The sequence below is a fragment of the Lactuca serriola genome, chromosome 6 (assembly GCF_051521515.1).
Source record: "Lactuca serriola cultivar US96UC23 chromosome 6, Lser_US96UC23_V15, whole genome shotgun sequence".
Lineage (NCBI taxonomy): Eukaryota > Viridiplantae > Streptophyta > Magnoliopsida > Asterales > Asteraceae > Lactuca > Lactuca serriola.
In genome coordinates this window covers 199,116,621-199,139,598 of record NC_136413.1, presented here as the reverse complement: position 1 = coordinate 199,139,598, position 22,978 = coordinate 199,116,621, and the positions used below count along the sequence as shown (strand labels likewise).

The 22,978-nt window shown below is 34.5% G+C and overlaps 2 protein-coding genes across 4 annotated transcripts; both read right to left on the bottom strand.

Moving 5' to 3' along the window:
* Positions 1–958: 958 nt before the first annotated feature.
* Positions 959–8,161, bottom strand: LOC145057778 (protein serine/threonine kinase). Its single transcript, XM_079005675.1, has 16 exons — positions 7,968–8,161; positions 7,773–7,858; positions 5,290–7,320; positions 4,848–5,175; positions 4,550–4,765; positions 4,386–4,458; positions 4,089–4,294; positions 3,946–4,008; positions 3,687–3,874; positions 3,509–3,620; positions 2,952–3,434; positions 2,448–2,734; positions 2,142–2,373; positions 1,731–1,804; positions 1,469–1,595; positions 959–1,234 (listed from the first exon to the last, which is right to left on the bottom strand). Exons 1-16 carry the CDS (start codon positions 8,091–8,093, stop codon positions 1,085–1,087), a joined length of 4,782 nt encoding a protein of 1,593 aa, XP_078861801.1. The 5' UTR covers positions 8,094–8,161; the 3' UTR covers positions 959–1,084.
* Positions 8,162–11,680: 3,519 nt separating this feature from the next.
* POK1 (phragmoplast orienting kinesin 1) lies at positions 11,681–21,455 on the bottom strand. 3 transcript variants are annotated; one of them, XM_079005674.1, is made up of 29 exons: positions 20,825–21,455; positions 20,573–20,728; positions 20,406–20,489; positions 20,188–20,307; positions 19,973–20,086; positions 19,801–19,893; positions 19,554–19,714; positions 19,347–19,418; positions 18,968–19,055; positions 18,812–18,870; positions 18,658–18,721; positions 18,509–18,574; positions 18,241–18,441; positions 17,899–18,089; positions 17,760–17,829; positions 17,603–17,671; positions 17,463–17,530; positions 16,963–17,029; positions 14,225–16,765; positions 14,057–14,164; positions 13,813–13,976; positions 13,666–13,723; positions 13,508–13,582; positions 13,167–13,397; positions 12,987–13,085; positions 12,835–12,909; positions 12,701–12,759; positions 12,236–12,347; positions 11,681–12,116 (listed from the first exon to the last, which is right to left on the bottom strand). In XM_079005674.1, the coding sequence occupies exons 1-29, from the start codon at positions 21,278–21,280 to the stop codon at positions 11,886–11,888; spliced, it is 5,952 nt and encodes a 1,983-aa protein (XP_078861800.1). In that variant the 5' UTR covers positions 21,281–21,455; the 3' UTR covers positions 11,681–11,885. The 3 variants fall into 3 exon arrangements, with proteins under 3 accessions (XP_078861800.1, XP_078861798.1, XP_078861799.1); XM_079005672.1 differs by having other exon boundaries at positions 11,681–12,137; positions 20,825–21,453; XM_079005673.1 differs by having other exon boundaries at positions 11,681–12,137; positions 17,463–17,521; positions 20,825–21,453.
* Positions 21,456–22,978: the final 1,523 nt, after the last annotated feature.

Sequence of the window (22,978 nt, the reverse complement as noted above, 5' to 3'; positions counted from 1 at the left end):
CGACGAAGGCTTTTGCGGCAAAAATAAATGAGTGACTGAGAATGATTCCCCCATTCTCAACCTTTTTTTTTTCTCAATTGAACTCTCCCCTATATATATATATATATATATATATATATATATATATATATATATATATATATATATATATATATATATATATATATATATATATATATTGTGTTGTTTATCATTTTTTTATAAAAAAATGAAGATTGTTTCAAAGTTTTGTTTTGAAAAGGGAAAGATGTTGGTGATTGATATGAAATTTTATCCTAATAAACTGTCCCATTTTAAGAATTATATTTTTATTGTCAAAATAATATGATAAACCGCAAATTGTAATTATTTTATTTGATGATGAGGTAATATTACATCCGACACGCACATTTAATATTATCAATAATAAAACAAAGAGGAAATCGATTTTATATTTTAGTTTATAATATAACTACTTTTTTCGACGTTTCTAAATAAAGTTAAACTTTGATAAATATTGTATTCCTTGCAAGTGCAACATGAGTCAATTACTTAAACCACTCGGTATGATATGCATATTTAATGCTTACAGATTTCGCATGCAGCACGACGTCGAGAATATAATACTATTAATGCAACAAATATCCTCCGTGGGTGCCTTTAATTATAGGGAATATGCAATTATCAACCAAATAAGCTGTTTAAAATATGCTGTAATGATTACTGATATAATCTTTTGGTTGGTGAATTAGTCAAATAAGAGGACCTAAACTAATCTTCTTGTTTGGTTAGACCATTTGTTTTCTGTCCTTTTCACTTAGCCATTCAGGCGTAGAAGGTAATAAGATTAACCATTTTGACTTTTTCACTGCTTACCAAGTTTGACCAAAATTACATGCCCGTTAAGCCTTTGACTTTGACCATCCAAGATGCTTTACTCACAATACCCATATCCACAAGTATTATATACAGCAAAATCTAATCAACAAACATTTTGCTAGTAAAAAAATGCGTCTTTAAATGCAATTCTAATGAGTAAAGTAATTTAAACGAAGGTGAAACACAGGATATACAAAAATAAAGAAACAAAAAAAAATGTAAGTATTTAACAACAAACTTTTAAATAACCATCTTCAGTCCCCACTAAGAAAAGGCGTGAAAACGGAAAAATGGTTATATTGGACAGCACTGACATGTTCCTCGATTCACGGTCCGCCATATACAGGTATTGTGGCGTAATCCGATGTTGCCCGTCCTGTGCCACGTGTCATGTATATTTGAGGGCATATTAGTCATTTTACATGGACTTAGCACCATAGTAGTTAAGCTAAGCTAAGCTAAGCGTGACAAATATAGTATTGAAGGACGAAAAGGTTAAAATTTTCTTTTTGCAAGGACCATACCATATTCATACAATTCTACAAAGTACAGGGACGAAAACTGTAAATTAAGAGCACATGCATGATGCATGATGCATGAGTGAGTTTACCTGTTGAGATAAGGAAGAAAGTCCGATCTTAGTTCTGGATATTGAAATAACATCTTGTCCCCAGACAGAAAAACCAGATACACCATCACTGTGGCCTCGGAATAGAATCAGAGGTGATGCCAAATTCCTGAAAAAAAAATGCGAAATGTTGGTTTGCTTTCTTTTTTTAAGGTAAAATGATAATTTGCATATTAAAATTATTGTTATTATTATATATGTATGGTATGGTTAAGACTTAAGAGAATTGTGAAGATTAGATTACTTTCTGAGGTCCCAAACTCGCAAAGTCTTGTCAAGTGAGCTAGAAACAAGCAAGTGGTCCTCCGGAGAAGCTATCTGCATGAATTGGATATGGAAGGGAAAATAAGCATTTGTTTACTATAGCATCCTACTTTCATTTTTCCTATTACAGCGTTGTACTTTGAGAAATCTACCAAGTTATCCATATTCAGAGCTGCTATAATTTGAATAAACTTTCAAAGTATGATGTCCTAATAAGAAAAATAAAATGCTATAAACAATTACGTAGAGTTTTCAAGATACAATACCTTAATGAGAAAAAAAGATTGGAAAGTACAATACCGTAATTAAAAAAAAAAAAAAAGAATTTAAAGTAGAATGCTATGATAAACAAATAAATGAAAGTAGATAACCTAAGCAACCAATACCATACCTTTGTGACATATCCATCATGAGCTTGCCATGAGTTGATCAGATTTCCACTCCTAATATCAAGCAACCTGCAGTGACCAGAACTTAATCCAGCTGCAATCCAAGATGCTCCATTAGATTGCATCTTTGAAGAACCACAACAGCATACTGAAGAGATTAAAGAAGGAAAACTTGATTCAACGGAATCGCTCCTCCATAAATGAAGCTTTTGAGCTTGTTCAACATCAATGAATCTGAATACCACAATAAAAAAAATGTTTAATTTGCTTGAAATGAAATGTTGTCAGAAAGTGATTTAATTATTTACCTGAGAGAAGCATTTCCAGTGCCTACCACAAGCCTATTTAGAGTTTGTAGGTGATGCATACAAGTATATAAACTCCCATCATAACTAGTGCTTAGAATCCCATTACTAAGGGAGCTGAAATCAAGCATATTAGCTTGCTCAGAATGTATCTTCGATGTAGATGTCAGGGAGGAGGTTTCACCAATGACGGATATAACCTTTCCTGATTGGCTATTCCAAATGTGAATTGTGCCATCACAAGAAGCCATTCTTTCTGAGGAAGCCAGGGCACAAATGTCATTCACAACCTGACCGATATCAACATATACACTAATATTAACCTTTACCCAAACCCAATATAATAAAACAAGGGTAGATTACCATAGTGACCAAAAAAGGGTTGACAAAAGAAATCATTATATTTATAGCACAGGGACAGAAATGTAAATTACTCTAATAAGAATGAAAAGATTTATGACAAATTTAATAAATAAGATAAGAATTAAGTATTAAGTAGTAAGAAACCTCTTCATGGGCATGATACCCAGATGAAGAGGCAGTTCTCGATAGATCCCACTTGAGGACAGATCCCTTGAACCCCGGACCAACTCCAGCCGTAAAAAAAGTAGACTCGTCTTGGCAAACAGCAAATGAACGAAGTGCCCCATGGTGGGCACGGATCGAGTGTATCACAGACGCACTGATTTTCCATGGACCTTCGGAAGCCCCAATTCGACCCACAAAATCAGGTCCATCCCAACTAGGTGCAGGACTAGGGAACCAAACCCACGCTTCCTGCTCTCTAGACATTGCCGATGCTGATGCTGATGTCACCTGCCGCTTATGATGATGTGGCGATGAGTTTTTCGGACCTTTTTCTCCTTGTGACTGGGGGACTGACCATCCGAATCCATGAAGCAACATTTTAGCAGGATTGTATTCAGACATTGGATTCTTCTTGTGATTCCCCCTTCTCCCACCTCGACAACTTTCCTCTGTGTTTTCCCACTAAGGCATGAAACTAATGTGTAAGCAAGCAACATACTGTTTTTTTTTTTTTTTTTTTTTTAAATACAACCCACCTTCCAATTATGATTCCACAGAAGAAACTGTTCAAGAATCAACCATGTCGTACAACACTTACGAAGTGTCTCTATCCCAAGAAGTGAAGCAAAAGGTGGATACAGAAGCAACCTGTCAACATGAAAATGCAAGATATTCATATTTATAAGTTAAAGAGGGCAAAAATGGAAAACCTACACAAGATCCATTCTGTTTTGTGTCTGCTCTTCCTCGATTCTAATTTTACAAACTTTCTGGCTTCCACTGCGAGTTTCCTCGGAGAAGGCGAGTCTTTCGAAGAGTTCTTTAAGTTTTGGCATCACATACGTTGCTGTTAATTCTGGTCCAATCTGTTGGGAAACTGTAACAAGACTTGTAGCAGCCACCTGCCAAAAACAAAACCTTATTTTTATACTTCTAATTAAATAATAAATAAAAGTAAGAGAGACTACAACACCTGAAGTGCAGGGATTCCCAAATTGGGTATCATGAGAAGCTGAATATAGAGGCAACCTCCATCCTGGTAAGTCATAAATGCAGCCATCAATTCATATCACTTCTTCAATCAGGAATATATACAATTTAATGGTGTTTACACACCTCGATTAGCTCTTTGACAACCACCTCATTTGGCAATAATTCCATTATTCCATCTAATGTCATCAGACAATCCATAAGGGCCAATGCACTCCAACTTTGCATAGGTTCAGGCCTACTCACATTACAGACATCCATACATGAGCGTATAACGTTTTTCAATAATGGAAGAATCTGTTTAACAATGAAAGTCTCCCCAAAAAGACCACCTGAATGTTAAAAAACAGTTAGCTTATAACATTTAAAACAAAAAAACACACAATCATTTGTTTACAAAAAAGAAGCATGGTTAACACTTACCAATTCTAACAATGACATCAATTCCATCACTGCAAAGACCCTTTCCGAAGCAGTGAATCAGGGGCAATATTGTCTGGATAAGGAGTGATGAGTTAGTCAATTGATATAGACAGATTGTATAAGTTGTAATCAAGAAAATTTGACAAGTTTAGTGGTTATTAAACCTGATGAACAGTAACTGGAACACCAAGCTCTTCACTCGAGCCAATCAAAAGCACAGAGGCAGCCCCAGATGAACTCTTATGAGGAGAAACATATAAATTTGATAAAACCACAGAATGTATAAACTCTAAATACATCTGTTTACCAATCTTGCTCCATAACTCACGTACAAATGAGTCTTGAAGAAGAGAGACCTTCATATGTGAATAGCCTGTCATCTACACTACACAAGAATCTTTATGTCAACAAAAACTTAAATTTCTCCAAATCAAGAATCAAAGAATAAGATTTGAAACCAGCCTGCAGAATTTTCTGGATCACAGGCAAGATAAGTGTCTTCACGGATACCAAATTCAGACACCTCAAGAATTCTTTCAGCATTATATGCGCGCATTCTGCTTCTGTGTCAGTTAAAGGTGTGAGTAAAAGAGGTAGGCAGTGGGGCGCACACATTTCAGCTGCAAAACTTCCCATTGATTTCAAAGCTCCAGATTTTGCATAACTTGCAAGATAATGGAGTCGTGATCCAGCTTTTGCTAAAAGTTGAAGTGGGGCTAGAAACAGGTATGATGACCTCACTGTTGATGGGAAATAGGGAGATTCCAGAAGAGACTTGATAGAAGGTCTCCTGATTATTATTATTATTATTATTATTATTATTATTATTATTATAAAAAGAAAGTCATGTTCCCAATTACCTGAAAAAGTTATAGAAAAAAGGATAGTAATTCAAAAAGCGTACCTCTTCCAGTCCTTCTGAATGCATGCTTCAACAATAATGTTCACTTGAGGGGGCAGTTCTTGCATCAATTTAGGCAGAACACCACTAAGTAAGTACTGTGCTAATGAAGTTGGATTAAAAAGTGGCTTTTTCAAATGTAGTTCTGCTAAAATACAACCAGTTGAGAATACATCATTTGCAATATCTACAGAAAGATTTGTTGAAGAAGATAGTTTTTGTCTCCACAGAAGGAAATCTTGGTACCCTGAAGTACTATCATCTGTCTCAATCGTCTGAAGAAGGAAATTTATATCAATAACTGATGCCAATTTCGAGTCTCTCCCATTTATAAATGTGTCAGATCCAACTTCTTCTAAATTGTCCTTTACAAGATCATTTCTGTAGATAGGACTTAAATGGGAAGCATGTTCAATGAATGTAGCTGCTTCCTCTAATGCTTGCAAGTTAAATGTATCAAGAAGCAGATTCTTCTCACTGTTATGTTGACTAGTCTTCTTTATAACACACCAACGAGGTGGATGGGGTATACTGAAGAGCTGGCGCCGCCCTGCTGACCTGGCATTTGTAGGTTCTGAAGGGGGCAACATGACATTTTTTGCAGAAATGGCTGCTTCCCCTGACATTTTGTGGCCAAAGATAATATCTATCCAATGATGAATCTGAGTTGATACACGATCACTTTCCAAAGCCTCTCGATGCAATTTAATAAACTCCTCGGGCCCACCAGCCCATGAAGGTACTGCCAGATCAGACATTCCAGAATGTATAGAACGGAAAATCTGTGGATCTTGATAAAATTCAGGAATGCATTCATCTGGGGTCCATTGATAAAGCCTGTGCATTGTAGAGGGGTATTCATTTGGTTCATAGACTGAACGGACAGCTGTACGCAAAACACTTAAAGGCAACCTTCTTGCTTTGTAACTACAAACAGCAAGTTCTGAGAGGCATTCATCTGAAACATGATGTGGGATTTCTGACGTTAAGTATGTAAAGTCCAACTGTTCATCACCTTTTGCCAAACGCCATTTACTTTTACTTAAATTTCGCCAACCCATGTCGTTATTTTCATCAGGTTTTACACTAAAGTCAATAACCCATGGCATAACAGTATGGAAAGTATGATCACCCCATCTCCTACCAGCTATTCTGTTTAACAACAGGAGATAGTCAAAGTTACTCATTTCTCCACTCCACCAACGAATAAAACCAGTATGCCAATCTGTTAGCTTCAAATCAGCATAGACTTTACTTGACTGACAGGTGTCAGTGCAACAACCAATCTTACTTCTGGATAAGTTGGAGTTTGATTGTAGGGTATCACCAATATGAAGCCAACACCATAACGAATCGGTTAGCAATACGTTTGATGGAGATATGCTACCATGGGCAATCCCTAATCCGTGCATGTATCTCAAGGGAGAGAGTAGTTGATACATCAAGAACTTGATATGCCAGTTTGACTTTAAGGCATCAGGGCTGTAGTGAAGAATGTTTTCCAAGGTGTAAGGAGTTTTTGGTAGTATTAAGCTGATATGGGTGGATGATTTCATTATGCTCAATATTGGTACTATGTTTGGGTGTCTTATGCATCCAGGAAAGGTGGTTTCTGTAAATGAGGGTATCCCGATTAAATCAAGAAAGTTAATGCTATCTCTTCCTGTTGGTTTTCCTTGTATCAGAAGAGTAAGTGAGTGAAGTAAATGATCTTCTGTAATCCCAGATGAGAAATTTGAAGCTAGATTCTCTAAAGAAGGAAATGATATAGGCCCAATTTGAGAGACTGGAACCAAGGCTGTAAGTGTCCTCAAGCAAGAAAACCTTGTTGAGAAGTAGCAGGTTGAACTGTTGCATTCTAATCCAGGTAAGGATGTTTTTCCCCCACTGTCTGCCAAAAACAGAGCTTCATTTGGTTTATCATGAAGATTCCCAGTGGTAACCTCGTTTTGATCTTGAGGTAGAATTGATAAAGGCGTGTTATCCTTTGCTTTATAGTCATTTCCAGTTGGCTTTTCTGGACAATGCTCGTTACTGGAGAAACAAATGGAGATCCAGGTGTATTATAATTAAATAAACTCTATAAGATGGAAATTAGTTATTAGTTATCTAGTGGTACAATATTCTTGAGAGCTATAGAAATTTGAAACTTCCAAAGATGAATACTCACTCATGTAACAATAAAAACTAGATGCAAATCAATAGGGCAACTTTATATGATGTGTTATTGTGATCTATTGGTAGAGATTTAGGAAGTTTCCTTTCATTTGGGAGATCGAATTAGTAAAATGTAATGTACAACTGGATCATGCAATGTACAAATCAACAGTTTAACTTAGTGGGAGAATTCGCCACAAAAATGGATCATGTAATAGCAAAATGAACAGGTCAATTCTAGTAAAAGAAACAAAAAAAAAAAAAAAAAAAAAAAGGTAATTCCTATTATTAAAATCCCCAAATTATAGAAATGGCGCAGATGATCATACATGTAATTGGTGAAGCAATCATCTTGATTAATCGGCAAATACATCAATATGAAGTGAGGTGAAACCTCCCCATCAGAATTTAGAACCTGCATCAAGACCCTCAAATTTTAGCAATCATACATGACACATAACATAGTTGGCTGACTGTATAATATATATTAATATAGACAGACACAGCGAAGGAAATACTATCACCTGCACAACGGCGTCGGAGCCGAATGGAAGGGCGGAAGCGGCAATGGCATAATTGAGAAGGAGTTTTTCAGAGAAATCGGTTCGAAGTTGACGTTGAAGACAGTCGAAGCACATTTGAAGTTCCATTTACTCGATTAATTTCATGGGAGGGGCATGTTAACACTGCTGATTTCAATGGATCGTTTGTTTACTTCATTTTGAGGGTGTTTGGATAAATGCATTTTTAGCTTAATTAGCTTATTGCTTATTGATTATTGTGGTGGGAATAAGCATTTTTTAAAAATGTGTTTGGATTAGTTTATTGCGGTGGGAATAAACAATAAGCAATAAGCATTTGAAGTGTTTGGCAAACAAGACAGCTTATATGAGTAAAATGACTAATAAGCAGTAAGCAATAAGCAATAAGCATTACCCCCCTTGCTTATTAAAATCAGCTTATTTAGCTTATTCCCACCGCAATAAGCTAATCTTTTAAGCATTTTATCCAAACACTTAAATTAGCTTATTGTGGTGAAAATAAGCAATAAGCAATAAGCTGTCATTTTTTTCCCTATCCAAACATCCTCTTTGGCTGTAACACCAAATTAATCGATTTTGCGACTTCAGAAATCGGGAAACTTGTACAACCAAAAGTACACACAATTACCGATTACTTTTTCTTTTCCCTTATACAGTAACAATATATTGACAAAAATAATAATAACAAGATATTAAAAAAAATAAATATATTGAACCTCTTTTTAGCATCTTCATATAGATGGTAAATACTAGATGCATCCGTGAGCAAATTTTGTGACTAATCTGAAATGGACTAAATACAATTATGGGTCAGGGTAAAACCTGAAATAGGCATAACGTTAGAGGTAAAAACCGGATAAACAAAACTAAAAAACAACTAATAAAGAAAATATGGTTGTTAAATTTGACATATATGGAACGGGTAACATAAGATAAATAAAACTAAAAAAACAAAACTAAGAATATTTAACTCTAGGGGTAAAATAGAATGAATTAAACAAAAAATGGATTTTTGAAGCTTTTATAATCTTATAGGGGTTAATTAAACTGGAACATATATTTGAATAAAACAGAATAAATTAAAATAAATATCACATGTTTGAAAATATTTAGAGCATGGGGTAGAAATGTCTAAATTAAACTAAAATTTTGAAATAGTTAAAATTTTATATGGTGAAACATTATAGACTATTCTTTCGAAGAAAAAAAAAACATTATAGATTAAATTAAGAAATTGAAACTTAAGATATTTAGAACATAAGGTAAAGCAAGATAAAATAAACTTACAGAATGAAAAAATTAGTGGAGGATGTCATTTTTAGATATATAAGTAGTTTATATTAAAATAATAATAATAAATTGTTACTTTGATTTTTTGTTAGTATTTATAATATGATATGAGTGTCTTATGTTTACATCAAATATTTAATTAAAATTTATCGGTTGGTCTTTGTTCTAATGATATTGTTAGATTCTCCATTCTATTAGGTTAAAGTTTCAAATCATGTCTATATAAGTAATTTATAAGTATATTAGAATGTGTGTGGATTATCGTTCTAGAAAATAATTAAAATATAATTTATTTAATATTCTTTGTGTTTATGGGTCGTCATTCTGAAACATTTTAATTAAACTTTTTTAATATATAATTTCTTTGATTTTATATTAGAAAATAAAACTGTTAGTTATTAAAATCATAGTTATTTTTCAACAAAAATTACATAAAAGAAAACAGAAAAAAATGAGTTGTAATTACAAATACAAAGTTCCTCGATGTTTTATTTAAAATGGTATACAAACATCCTAATAATTTAGTTGAATTAACACCATCAAACAAACAATCATATACCAAAAAGTAAATATGCAAAAAAAACTAGTGTTAGTCTTATCATAAACTGTTCGGTTTTTTGGACAAAAACAAAACAAATCTTTTTAAGAGCAGACAATAGTTTATGTCCGATGTTTTTCAATTTTTATAGGCTTTTTGGACCAGTTGACTAGTTTTAGTTCAATATTTTTTATTGTAACAAATTTTTATGCAAAAAGATTATAACCGCTAAGTTTTAATAAATTGTATAAAATATAATATACTTAATAGTTTGTAATATAATAGATTTAAAAAAGAATCCACTGAAAAGTAACTTTTTATATAATTAACAATTACTAGCTACAAACAAAAAATAAAAATGTGATCATATATTTTTCATATTCAACTCTCCAATCTTAAAAATATGTAAATTATTATTTGTCTTGAATATATATATATATATATATATATATATATATATATATATATATATATATATATATATATATATATATAATTCATTGATAGGAGTCTAAAATTCAAATCATTTAATTTGTTTCTCATAAAACAAGTAACTTAAATGTTTTCTTAGAATAACTTGAATATTCAAAATCAATATTCATTGTTAGATATAGTTTGTTGCTTTTTTGTCTATATTATAAAAGTGAGCTGAGTTGTACATAACAAAAATTCTTCATACACAACAATTTGTGTTTTAAAATGTTGTATTGTACAACTCTATTAAACATAAAATGTTGTGTACGGATAAAAACTGTTGTGTACGAATCACTTCCAAAATTGGTATATATTTTACTTATAAAACTTGAAAGGTCTACTTATATATATATATATTAAAGTACCGTTTGAAAAGTTATGATTAGAATTTTGTTATATAATTATTTTTAATATTTTATAGATTAGGTTAGTTGTGAAACTAGATATGATTAGACCATGTAATTTTTTTTATGTCGTTCTCATCGTTTGATCTCACATAAGGTGTGAATGAACCGAGCTACTCGTGAGCTATTCGGAATCAACTTGTTAAAAACTCGACTCAAGCTCGAGTTAAACGATCCCGAACCGAGCTTGAGCTTTATTTGGACTCATTTATTAAACGAGCTCAAGCCCGAGTTTTTATTACCGAGCTTGACTAGGTTCGCGAGCTTAAATGAGTCTATATATATTATAATATACATATATTTTTCACTTTATATATTATATTATTAATAATTAGTTTTATTAATTTATTTGAAATCAAAGCAACGTGCCTTCATTATCATTCTCTTGTTTCCATTTCAGTTTCCGACTTTCCGCATACTTCACATGCACACCATCTAGCATCTAGGGCTTTGAGTATTCAATGATTGATTTCATTACTTCTTCGACATTAAATTTTGTAGACATTAAGTCAATGGAATCTATCGTGTTAACTTCTAAATACGTAGTATTCACTAAAATGTGTGATAAAGGATTAAACGAGCCGAGTTCGAACTTTGAAACTAGGCTCAAAACGAGCCGAGCTCGAGCCTAGATGAATTCAAATGAGTTGGAGTTGAGCTTGTGTATGTTGAGGCTCGGCTTGGCTCATTTAAGCCATTCTCACACTTCTATCCTGGACTAGAGTAGCGGTCTAGGACTGAAGCTTGTCCTTTTTAGGACCGTCTTTGGGGTAGTTGAGCACAAGTTTCAGTTTTGAACTGTTTTCTCCATCTCTACCCAAACAGCTTAAATTAAAATGAGAGAAGATCCGGTCATGACAAATCATGATTTATGACTTTTGAAAGACCAAAAGAAAATGACCATATCTCATGGTGTTTCATGAGTGATTTGGTAAAATACATTGATTGAAACGAGCGCGCAAACCTTGTTACATACATGTACATGCTGCTTGATAAAACAAACATTGATTCGAAACCACTATACAATTACATACCAATCATATACATTGATTCATTAATCCTTGTTAAGTGTAGCAAGAATAAAGTCTGTAACCCAGAATTTGGAGCTCAGTTACTACATAAATAGATATTGACACAGCCTCCCTCTGATAACCAATAATAAAAACCAATCTTAACAACAACCTCAGTCACAGGTCACAACCCGTGCTTTTTTTCAGTGCCATTTCGATCCGGGTTACGATATTGATATTGATATTGAGCAAGCTCATTGTTGACATGTAGAAGCAACCTCTCTGAGTCAGCCACCCTCTTACCAAAACCAAACTCACTGCTGCTTGCTTTTGGTTTTGGCATGGGAATGGATTTCTGATGCTGCCCTCCTCCTAAAAGCTTCTTGATCATGTCATCTAACTCTGCAGCCCGTTTCTGTAAGTTGGTTTTATCAGCCTGCAATGCATTATGAATTATGCTTATGCATATGCATCATCAAAAATTTAAATGCTTCTGCTTAGAGAAAAAGAGAAAAAGAGAAAGAAAGAATGTACCTTGAGCATTTCATTTTGTGCTGTCAGCAACTGGTCCCGTCCTTGCAACTGTACCACACTCATCTTACCAGCAAGTATCTCTGCTTCTTTCCTATCTATCTCCGAAATGCATCTGTAAAAATAAATAACTTTATCCTTTTTTTTCTTTTTGCTTTTATAGAATGAAAAAAATGGAACAAACTTTCCTTCATTTCTTTATTACAATTTACATTGCACCATCCTACTTCTTGTTACAACATTGTATTTGTATTTTTAAAAAATCTATCCAGCTATAATGTAATTGTAAACCAACTTTTTATTTCTACTATCATTGGATAAACTTTTCAGAGTAGAATTCCTTGATACCAAAAAAGTTTGAAGTTATAAAATCAAATCAAACTAGGATACACAAATAAATGAAAGCATGTTGTCATTTCTTGCATTTATTTAACCCTGCCCTGCCTAATGAATAACAAAAACACGCACCTGTCTCTTTCTTCAAGCAACTCATTGATTTGTCGCTTCAGTTTCCGAATCTCTTGCTCCTGATTCAATTATTAAACATTATATTATTAAATTCAATTTCCATCACTCACACTCACAAACTAATTGACACTCACCATGGCTATGAACTCCTGTGTTTGCTGAGCAGCATCCTCAATCAGTTTTTGAAGCTGCTTTTGGTTTATCAAGTTCTACACCAACACACACACACATTACTTAAAACTCAAAACTCAAAATTACTCAATACTACTCAAAACTCAAAACTTACTGCATATTTAGTCATGTCTAATTTCACACCAAGCAGATCCCTGATCACATCATGTGTCATACTCTCTGCTGTCGCCAATTTAGTGTTTAGCATACATATCTGTTAACATAACATACCTTACATCATCATTCATAGATGCAACAGTGTAAGAGAATTTATATGAATTATTAAAATGATGACCTCTTTTTGTCGACTTGATGCTACTGATTCTAGCTCATGTAGACGAGCCTTGGCCAATGACAACTCCTGATCCTTCTCTGTGTTCATCTGTTGGACTAAATTCCCAATGCATCTGAATGGTGAACTACCCCTTCCTCCTCTCACCATGCTTTTTTCCAATAACTGTGCTTCTAAGCTAGACTTTGATGGACCTGTCTTCATTAAACTAACCATTGCTTCCAACGACTTGTACTGTTCAAACAAATTGCATAATGAAAACATTTACTTTGTATCGTATTGTTATGCTTGGTATTAATGCATAACATTCAGGAACAACATAAGAAAGTCAGATGCTTTTCTACCTTCTGCTGATACTGTAAAGCTTGAGCTTCTGCATGGATTACAAGTTCAGATATATACTCTTTACATTGCTTAATCTGCAAAACAATTCCCAAAAATGTCATAAGAAATGAATCATATAAGTGATGGTTTTCCATTTTTTAGGGTCCAAATGTTCCACCTCATTAGCTTGTTCTGTTCTTTCATCTTCAAGATCTTTTATCCGTGCTTGAAGTTTCCTGAGATGCCATGCCATCAAATATACAATTAAATCCAACAGAAAAAGAAAAGGATCCTTGAGATTTTACAAGAGGCTACAAATCCAGACCTTGAAATTTGATACTCATATTGGTCAAGGTTACTGTTATCAGAATCCATGCAGTCTTTAAAGCTTTCAACAGTTAACAGTCTTTGACTTAATGATTGGAGTTCCACTTCCAGTGAATCTCTTATCTTGTGTTGTCTTTGTAGCTCCTCTTCCATGTCATTCACCTAAAGGAATGTTAAAAGTATAAGAAAGAAAACCCAACAGCTTCTTGAATTTTCTTCATGTCAAAATCACAGAAACTAACCCGTTTCTCCAATACATTTATGGTACTGTCAAGTTCTTCAACAGAATTTTCTAGAATCTTAATCTCCTCGTCCTTTTGTTCAGCATATATTTTGTTTGCCTCTGACACCTGGAAAATGGTAAATTATAAACAAACACTAATATAATATGTGTCACAAAAATTGGTTACCTGGCGTGCTTCTACAGCAATAGCTTCGTTTTCATCAGCTATGGTGTACGCCATTTCAAGCTTTTCTTGTAAAGAATTAACTTGTTCACATAGCTGGTCTCTCTCATTGGAGACCCTCTTCAAATCATCTGTAATCCCTTCTAAAGAAAATAAGAAGTGTTCTTGTACCGAAGAAGCTCCACAATCAATTTCCTTTTCTAAAGATTTAACAATCTCCTTTTGTTCTTCGAGTTTCTCTTCGGTTTCTGACTTTTTATGATATAAATCCTCTAAAAGACTTCTCAACTCACCATTTTGGTATGACAGTGCATTTACAGTTTCTTCAGCATGTTGCAGACAAGATTTTGAGGCCGAAAGAGCAGATTCAGTATCAGATAAACAAGATTCGAGTTTTTCATATCGAATCAGCATATCATCAAGCTGGGTCGTTTTCATCTTTAGCTCATGTTGTACTTGTCTTAAATCCGTGAATAACTTTTCAGCTTCATCTTTTATGTCTTTTCTTGTAGAAGCTGATTCTTGTAATAAGCTAAAATCGAAAAGTAAACCATTTAACAAAGTGTTTTTCCGTTCCAATTCTTTATTTAGCTTTAAGTTTTCACCAATAAGATCACGTTCACCCACATCTTCTGATTCCTTGCTAGCAGCCAGTGCACTATAAATAACCTCTTCTTCACTATCATTAATCATTGAAGGGTTTTGTCTGAATCGAAGGGTTTCAACATGTTTTATAAGTTCTTCATGAAGTCTGGATCCCAGTTTGAATTTCTTGTTATATTCTCCAATCTGGCATTGTTGTACCACAAAAGAGGCAAAAGAATTTTCCATTCTTTCGGCATAGATATCTTGCAATGATGATCTTGATTCATTGATGTCATGGTGGACACCATGGAACATTGCCAATGCATCTGAATACATTAAGTGGCATGAATTCTCAGCCTCCTTTTTCAGGTGATGGAAAGAACCTTCTAGAACAGACACCGAATTTGCAAGTTCTTCAACTAAGCTTGCCTTATCCACCATTACATCTTCTGCAGCTTGTTTCCATCTACCAGCTAACACTTTTGCTTCTTCATTTGCTTTCATCAACACATTCAACATATTATCAGCTTCAGTCATGGTTGCACGCGCCTCCTCAAACTTGCTGAAAAAGCAATCCGCTTTAGAAGTCTTTTTCTCATCAATCTTCATAGAGTTGTGTACATATTCTTTGTCCTTGAAGACTGAAGCCAATTGAACATCTAATTTGATGAACGCTTCATAAGCCATCATGAATTGCTTCTTCAAAAACAAATGTGTCTTTCTATCTTGCTTCTCTGATTCTTGATTACTTGAATGTTCTATGTTCTCTTGCAGATCTTCATCATCAGAAAGATTAGAGCTAGAAGTAGAAATATCAGTCGAAAAATCATCCAAGTCTTCAAAATAAGCCTTCATGTTATCAAGTTTGTTATTTATTGAAACAAGTTCAGTTATTATACGCTGCACCATTAACAACTGGTTTTCTTGCATTTGATGCGTACATCCCATTCCCTCCACCATTTTATTAGTTTCTTTGAGCTCTAATAAGTTTTTCCTCATCTCACAAATCCCTTCCATGAAGTCTTCAACCTGATTTTCAATTTTGGTCCTTTCGTCATGTTGTGTTGACTGAATTTCGGTCAAAGCAATTGTTGCAGTCCTTAACGAATTCAGTTTCTCCTGCATTTCCAGTATTGTAGTTTGAGCATCCACCAGGTTCTTTTCCAGTCTTAGAATTGTTTCTTGTTTCTCAATACAAACAATTGCAGCCTTCTTAACATGTTCAGTAACCGAAACATTATAGTGTGGAAATGAACAAGCAATAGCTTCTATTTGACCAGATGCATCTTTGAGAGATTTAGAACCATCTAACAGAAAGCTTGTGAGCTCTAAACTTGCCCTCTCCCACTCAGTATGCAACGTATACACCTCATCCTCTTTTGCTTCTATAATTCTTCTTAGCTTCTTGTTTTCTTCAGACATGCTACACAATCTTCCATGATATTTCACCTGAAGAGATGCTAATTCTTCTTGTAGATTAAGAATCGCGTTAGTTGCTTCGTTCTCAACTTCCTCATCAACCAAACAAACTTCGTTCTTGAGAGATGAATGTGACAATCGATCCTCAAGATCATCAGGTAAGTCTACATCATCAAGGTCTTTAGCCATCTTGTCCAATCTGGCTTGTAAATCCATCATGCTGTTGTTAGTGACAGGTGGCAGGTTTTGGTTTTCTGAAGTATGGCACTCATGTGTTTGTGCATTGTTGGTGTTGTTTAAGGTTTCTACAAGCCTATCATTCTCTTGGCGAATATATTGTAGCTCTGCAACCAATGTGGCCTGCTCAGATTTCATGGCACCCAACAAGGCTTTTGCTTCCATTAGCTCTTGTATATTGTCAGTCGATTGCAACATGTTGTCCCTTTTGAGACAATTACTACCAGGTACTACTCCTTTCACAAACTCATCACAAGCTTCCATCTCATCTCCTAAACCAATGCTACTCAACAAGCTTCCAACCTGCAAAATCAATAAATTATGTAAGACTCGAATTATTGAAGCTATAGATGCTTTGAATTGATATAACAAGGATTTTGAGCTAAATTTGGCATATCAAGAATTCTTTGGAGTTTAGATCTGTTAGCTTCTTAATAAAATCCACAATATTCATCAAAAAAAACCCCACTTTAAATTAAAGATGAATATATCATGCTTACAGGATATGCTGCGGTTTGGTTATAGCTTATGTATTTGCTCAGTTCTGTTTTCAGTTCATCAACCTTCCTGCAAATTAGGGAATTAAATCTGAAGATTAGCCACAAGCCTCAAGATCATATGCAATCTTAGGCCCAGAAAAAAGAAAGATAATCAACATAAACTAGGAAACTATATCAATCAGTATCACCCTGAATTTCAAGCTATATTACCATAATTAACAGCCTAAAATTATGTAACCAAGTACATACACTATATCTAACAAAGACCAAGGTCCATATATTTATTATATATGCTTCAGTGAGTTTAGTCAATAACTTAATGCACCGAGCAAAAGACAAAGTAAGATGCACAACTTTATTAAAAAGTTCAATAGATAAGAAGCAAAGCAAGTGAAAACTATTCAGGTGTGTTCATTGATTGGCAACTCAAGAAATGTATAAGGTAAGCAACATAAACTACATAGCAGAGATGCTAAAGAAGACTATAAGTTGAAACGCACCTAATCAATTTGGAATTGGCACACTTGTACTCCTCTAACCCCATTGATGATTTGTCATCCTGCATTAACTGAACCTTAGCATTTAGTTTTCAGTGAATATCCCAAAACTAAAGTTAACCATGAGAGGATGCACCACAAACCTCGTTTTCTCTTTCAGTTGGAAAATTTTGCTCTACATAACTTTCTTCAACCTCCAGTGTTTTCAGTAGCTTTGCATAACAAGAAAAAAAAATGTTTCAGGGTTCTTTCTCAACTGTATATGATTTTGTATTTTTATTTTTTAAAAAATCAGTGTACCTGATCATGCAATGCTAAAACTTCAGCTAACAAAGCTCCACGCTCACCGTGCTCATAGCAATCCTGGAACCTGGTGACAATAGGAAAAGATGTTGAGAATGTAATTAAAAAAAATGGAGGCATTAGAAGTGATGCAAACCTTGTTACTTGAGAATTTTTATCAATCCTAGCTTGTAGCTGATGAATTTCTTCCATTAAAGCCATATTTTCATCCATGAGATAATGGTCAGTAGAAATGATGCCATTTGCAAGCAATTCCAAGCGTTTAATTTTTTCCTCCCGAAATCTTAGCAACATTTTGGTAGACTGAACATCTGCTTTTGGAAGAGCCTGCAGTATGAATATGATGAGACCATAAATAAATATATCTCCTGTGTTGGCATCAATAATAACATGACATCAAGCAAAATAATGACACAAATATCAATTACAATAGATAGAATTAGATGGTAAACTAGAATGAAAGAATAATAACACGTACAAGTCCGTTTATGGGTTTGGTTTGAGAGTGTAAGGTCCTAAAAGCTGGAAAGTTGTCACAGACATCTTCGCCACAACCACAAGCCTCTTCTTGTCTTTCAAAAGACTCATCACCTAAGCTAGGCTGGAAAGTCGGTCCAACTCCAACATGAAATACAGGTTTTGAGATTTTTTGATGTTTCACTAATAAGGACATCTGCTCCTGCAATTTCACCAATATAACTTGACTCAAAAAATCCCAACACATTTGGCTCAGCTTTTCAGCATACCTTTAACATTTGAATTTGTCGTTGCAGTGCTGTGACATCGCCTGATGCATCTTCATTTACTTTTGCCTAAACAAAATACAACAAGTTCATGCATTTGGGATTTCTTTCAGATTTGTATTGGAAGAGAAATAAGACTTGAATGTTCGTACATTGTTCTGAATAAGCTTGGCACGCTGAGCAAATTTTAGAGTGCTTAATGTCTCATTCGCAGCACTGCATACAAATATGTTATAATCACACATACAAATAATGCCAAAACATTCACATAGATATAGCCATATTTATAGGAAACAAAATACTGACCACATTGAGGGGCTGACATTTGCTATGATTGTCGTTTTTGAGTTCCCACCAAGAGAATCCTGCATTTAGATAGAAAAAAAAGTGGTGGTGTAAATGAGCATGTGAGGAAACCATATTATGGAAAGACAATGTGTATTCATGCTTTAAGCTGCTGACCTGGAGGAGGAATGTAAGTCTTGAATCCCTGTAAGGTACATGTCTATGTTTCCCATGTGCAACATCAACCAGGGACATTATTACCAGACTACAATCACAAAAACCTGTGTTTAAAATCTTGTCCCAAACTCAAGAGCATGCATTGTAATTGTATGCCTCCATATATACATATATACAATATTAGTTCTAAACAAAGAAAGTAAATCAATCATTATCCCTCTGAATGGCAACCTATTTACAACCTATATTACCAAAACCAACAGCCGATAATTATGTAAGAAGATACATAAACTTTATCTAACTGTCAGTAGCTCATAGTTCAGTAGTGTTTTTCATAATTAATTAATATATACATACAATTAAAGTGTTGACCACGTACCCGAGAGTTGATAGTGATTTGTTTATATAAGATGCCTCCTTCACACGTTCTCCTGCTGCAGAACTTCTCTGCCTAAATGACAGTTAGTTTCAGTTAAGGAATGTCATAGTTATGAAATATATATATATATATATATATATATATATATATATATATATATATATATATATATATATACATAGAAGATGGTTTAAGCTACGAAATTACCTTTCAGAACCAGCCAGGTCTACCAAATTTAACCTTCCAAACCGAAGGTGAGTCACGGAATCCTTTTCCCAACGACTTTCCACAATGCAGGTGAAAACACTATGTGACCGGCTGCTCTCGCTGTTCATATCTGTTCCTGCCACTTTCCTGTTTGCAGCACCCTGATACACCATGCAAACTAATTTTAAATCCGATATAATCATAAATAAGCAGTAACAAAGTCTAAAGTTTCACTATATTGACACACCTGCAGTAAAAGCTTGAGGACTTCATCAACGTTTTTGACATTATATTCTGTAAGATTCTCAACATATACTCCTTCCTTTAAATCCTCTCTCACCTATAAAATAAAGAGATCATCATGTTGGGCAAGAAAAACTGACATTTATGCACGGAATGAAGAAATGAATGATACTCACTTGGAGATTAGTGGATGAAGGCTCCAGGAGATCAGTGATTTGCTCGTTGTATATCTCCAAAAAGGAACATTTGCAGCTATATTTTAGTCTTTCATCCCTCCGGTTCTCCTCCTCCTACAAATAATTGCCCGATACAGTTTAGGCATCAAAGGGAATGAGGGTGTGTTATAGAATCTAGTCATACATGGTACAATGTTTTATAATACATTTCTTACCAGCTTAATCCTTGTGAATAAATATTCAAAAAGACGTGGAGTTATCCCACAGTCGTCAACAAGCTTGCCATCCTCTTGACTTATCTCACCCATCATTGTATATGTTTTGCCACTACCAGTCTGAGTTCATGATTTATGAAAATGGGAGATTCAGAAATCAAAACCAACCACATAATACATCAAAACAATATAACAGCATAAGTTTTTCCAAGCCATACCTGACCATAAGCAAACATACAACTATTATAACCAGACATGCAATTATCAACCATGGGCAATCCAGCAACCCTGAAAAGCTTTTCCTGAAAATAACTCAAACATGCGGTTAGTTTTCGTTACTAATGTAATAAGCCAAAAGTGGAAGCAGATTATGAGATTATAGTACCTGTGATATCGTCTCACTCACTATGTGATCGAATGTGAATCTGACTTCAGGTTGGCCAAGCCACGCTAAGGTCTGCAAACTCTCTTGCTTCAAGCACCGAACATACCCTTGTCCCATCTTCTCCATATTGCTCAATGGTCTCATCCTGATTAATACCTGCACATTAAAAAAAATCTCACCCCATCAAGACATGGATATACATTTAATAAAGTTTCATCCATGGAAGGTATAAAAGGTAACAATGCAACTGACCTGAACATTGTGATCGTTCCAAAAGGAAGGATCCTCGACAAGCTCAAAATGTGGAACCTCAGTAGGTGGCGGCTCGCAATTCACGTTTGAAATCCTTCTCGAAACCCTAGTGCTGTTCGCTCCTCTTTCCCCTGTACTTTGAAGAGCCCTTGGCCCTGTACAAGCCCCCAATTGACCAACATAAGTGGTCCTCGAAACACTCCTAGCTGGTGTACTATGCGCCGAATCAAATTTCCTTCGGTTAGAAGTAGAACCAGCTTCTAGAGATTTGTCCTTAAATCCATTATGAATCATAACCTCTTGAAGAAATTCCTTGGAGAATTGTGACGGATCTGGTATCGCATTCAATGGAGTTCTTGAAAAGGGAATATCTAATGGATTCGAGTTCGACAGTGTCTTATCGAACTGATTCTCATTTCCCTCAGCTTGACTGCTCTTCGAACTGTCTTTCACCATTTTCAAAATAAAATGAAATAATCGATCTTCTTGAAAACTAATGATCTTGAAGGATTCAATAATGATGAATCATAGTGGCGAGCATGAAAGCAATACAGGAAATACAGAAAGGTATCATCATCAGCTAAAAAGCTGAAAGCGGGACGATGATAAGAAAGAGAGAGAAGCGCCTGTTTTCAAATTAAACAGTGATCGATCGGCTGGGTTTAAATTGTTTATACTTTTAGCCCTTAAAACTCTCTTAATTGTAAAATGGACCCCATCTATTTTAAATGTTGGATTATATAATGCGGCATTCGATTTTCAAATTTCTTATCATGAGTGCTTATGCTTTTGAGTATGTTTATTTTAGATTGAGTAAATTATAAGCTTTGTATTTTGAATTATATGTTTACTTTACAAAATTATTATTTTATAATTATAGTTTAAATTAACTTTATTTTATATTAATCAAGCACTTATCCTTAATAATGTTAGTAACGTTTGTTAAAAATAACATATTTATTGTATAAATGGATGTCATAATATTTAGTTATATTTCTTTTTTCATTTTCAATTGAAAAAAAGTCAAACGAATACTTAAATTCTTGAACACATCTTCAACACAAATTAAAAGAAAAAACAAATAAATGTACAAAAACCCGAACTCTAAAGGTTGATTGTATGTAACATAATAATTAACTCTAGTCCATTTTACAATTTTGATTTAACAATCTTTTGTGCATAGACACGTTGTGATTCCATGATTGGAAACTTGATAATTGCTTCTTTAATTTTAGGTTTGAAATGAGTTGAGTTGTTATTCTAATAATTTTGTGATAGATGTGTAACAACCCAATTTTTCAAAAAAAATATATTTTTAATTAGTCAAAAACATTTCCAATATACCATAAAATCTTAATACATTTGTTTTCAAAGTCATAACATCAACAATATTATTCCAAACATCAGAGTGTCCCATAAAAATGTCTGAGATAGAGTGTATGCCGCACCATCAAGCATTGCCCTTGCCCTTAGGCTCAAAAGTACGTGAAACAAATCAACAAATTGCAAGGTAATGCTTAGTGAGTTCCCCAAAGCATACCCCACACAATCCACATAATCCATATTAGCTATAAAAACTACATAAACCACATAAGTCATGCATACAAACATATAAGGATGCAGTGGGCTCCTCCCAATGTCTTACTCCAGGATGTCATGGGCTCCCCCACATGGTCTTACATCCAGGTGCCATGGGCTCCCCCATAGTCTTCCCTGCAAGAATCACACATATAACTAGCATACCACTTAGCATAACTAACTATCATACCACGTATCACTACACCAACAAATGTACCACATATCACAAAGTAGGTCGGCCTTGGTGCCTTCAACCCATAGGTATGGTGAGGAGACTCACTTCTCAAGAATGTTGAATTGCTAAGATCAGATAAGTCCCAACGCGCAACTCCAACTCAACTGCCTATAACCAACACGTGATTAACTTGTCAAATCCCGAAATACCATAAATTCCCTCACATTCAAACTTGGTCAACCCTGGTCAAAGTCAAGGTCAACATTCCATGTTGACCCAACTCGTTGAGTTCCTTCAAGGTCCATAAAACTAAAATCCCGAGTCAATTTGGCGAGTTACCCCGGTAACTCGTCGAGTTCTTCAGTGTCCAAGGGCCGAAAACTCTAAGTCAAAATCTCTAG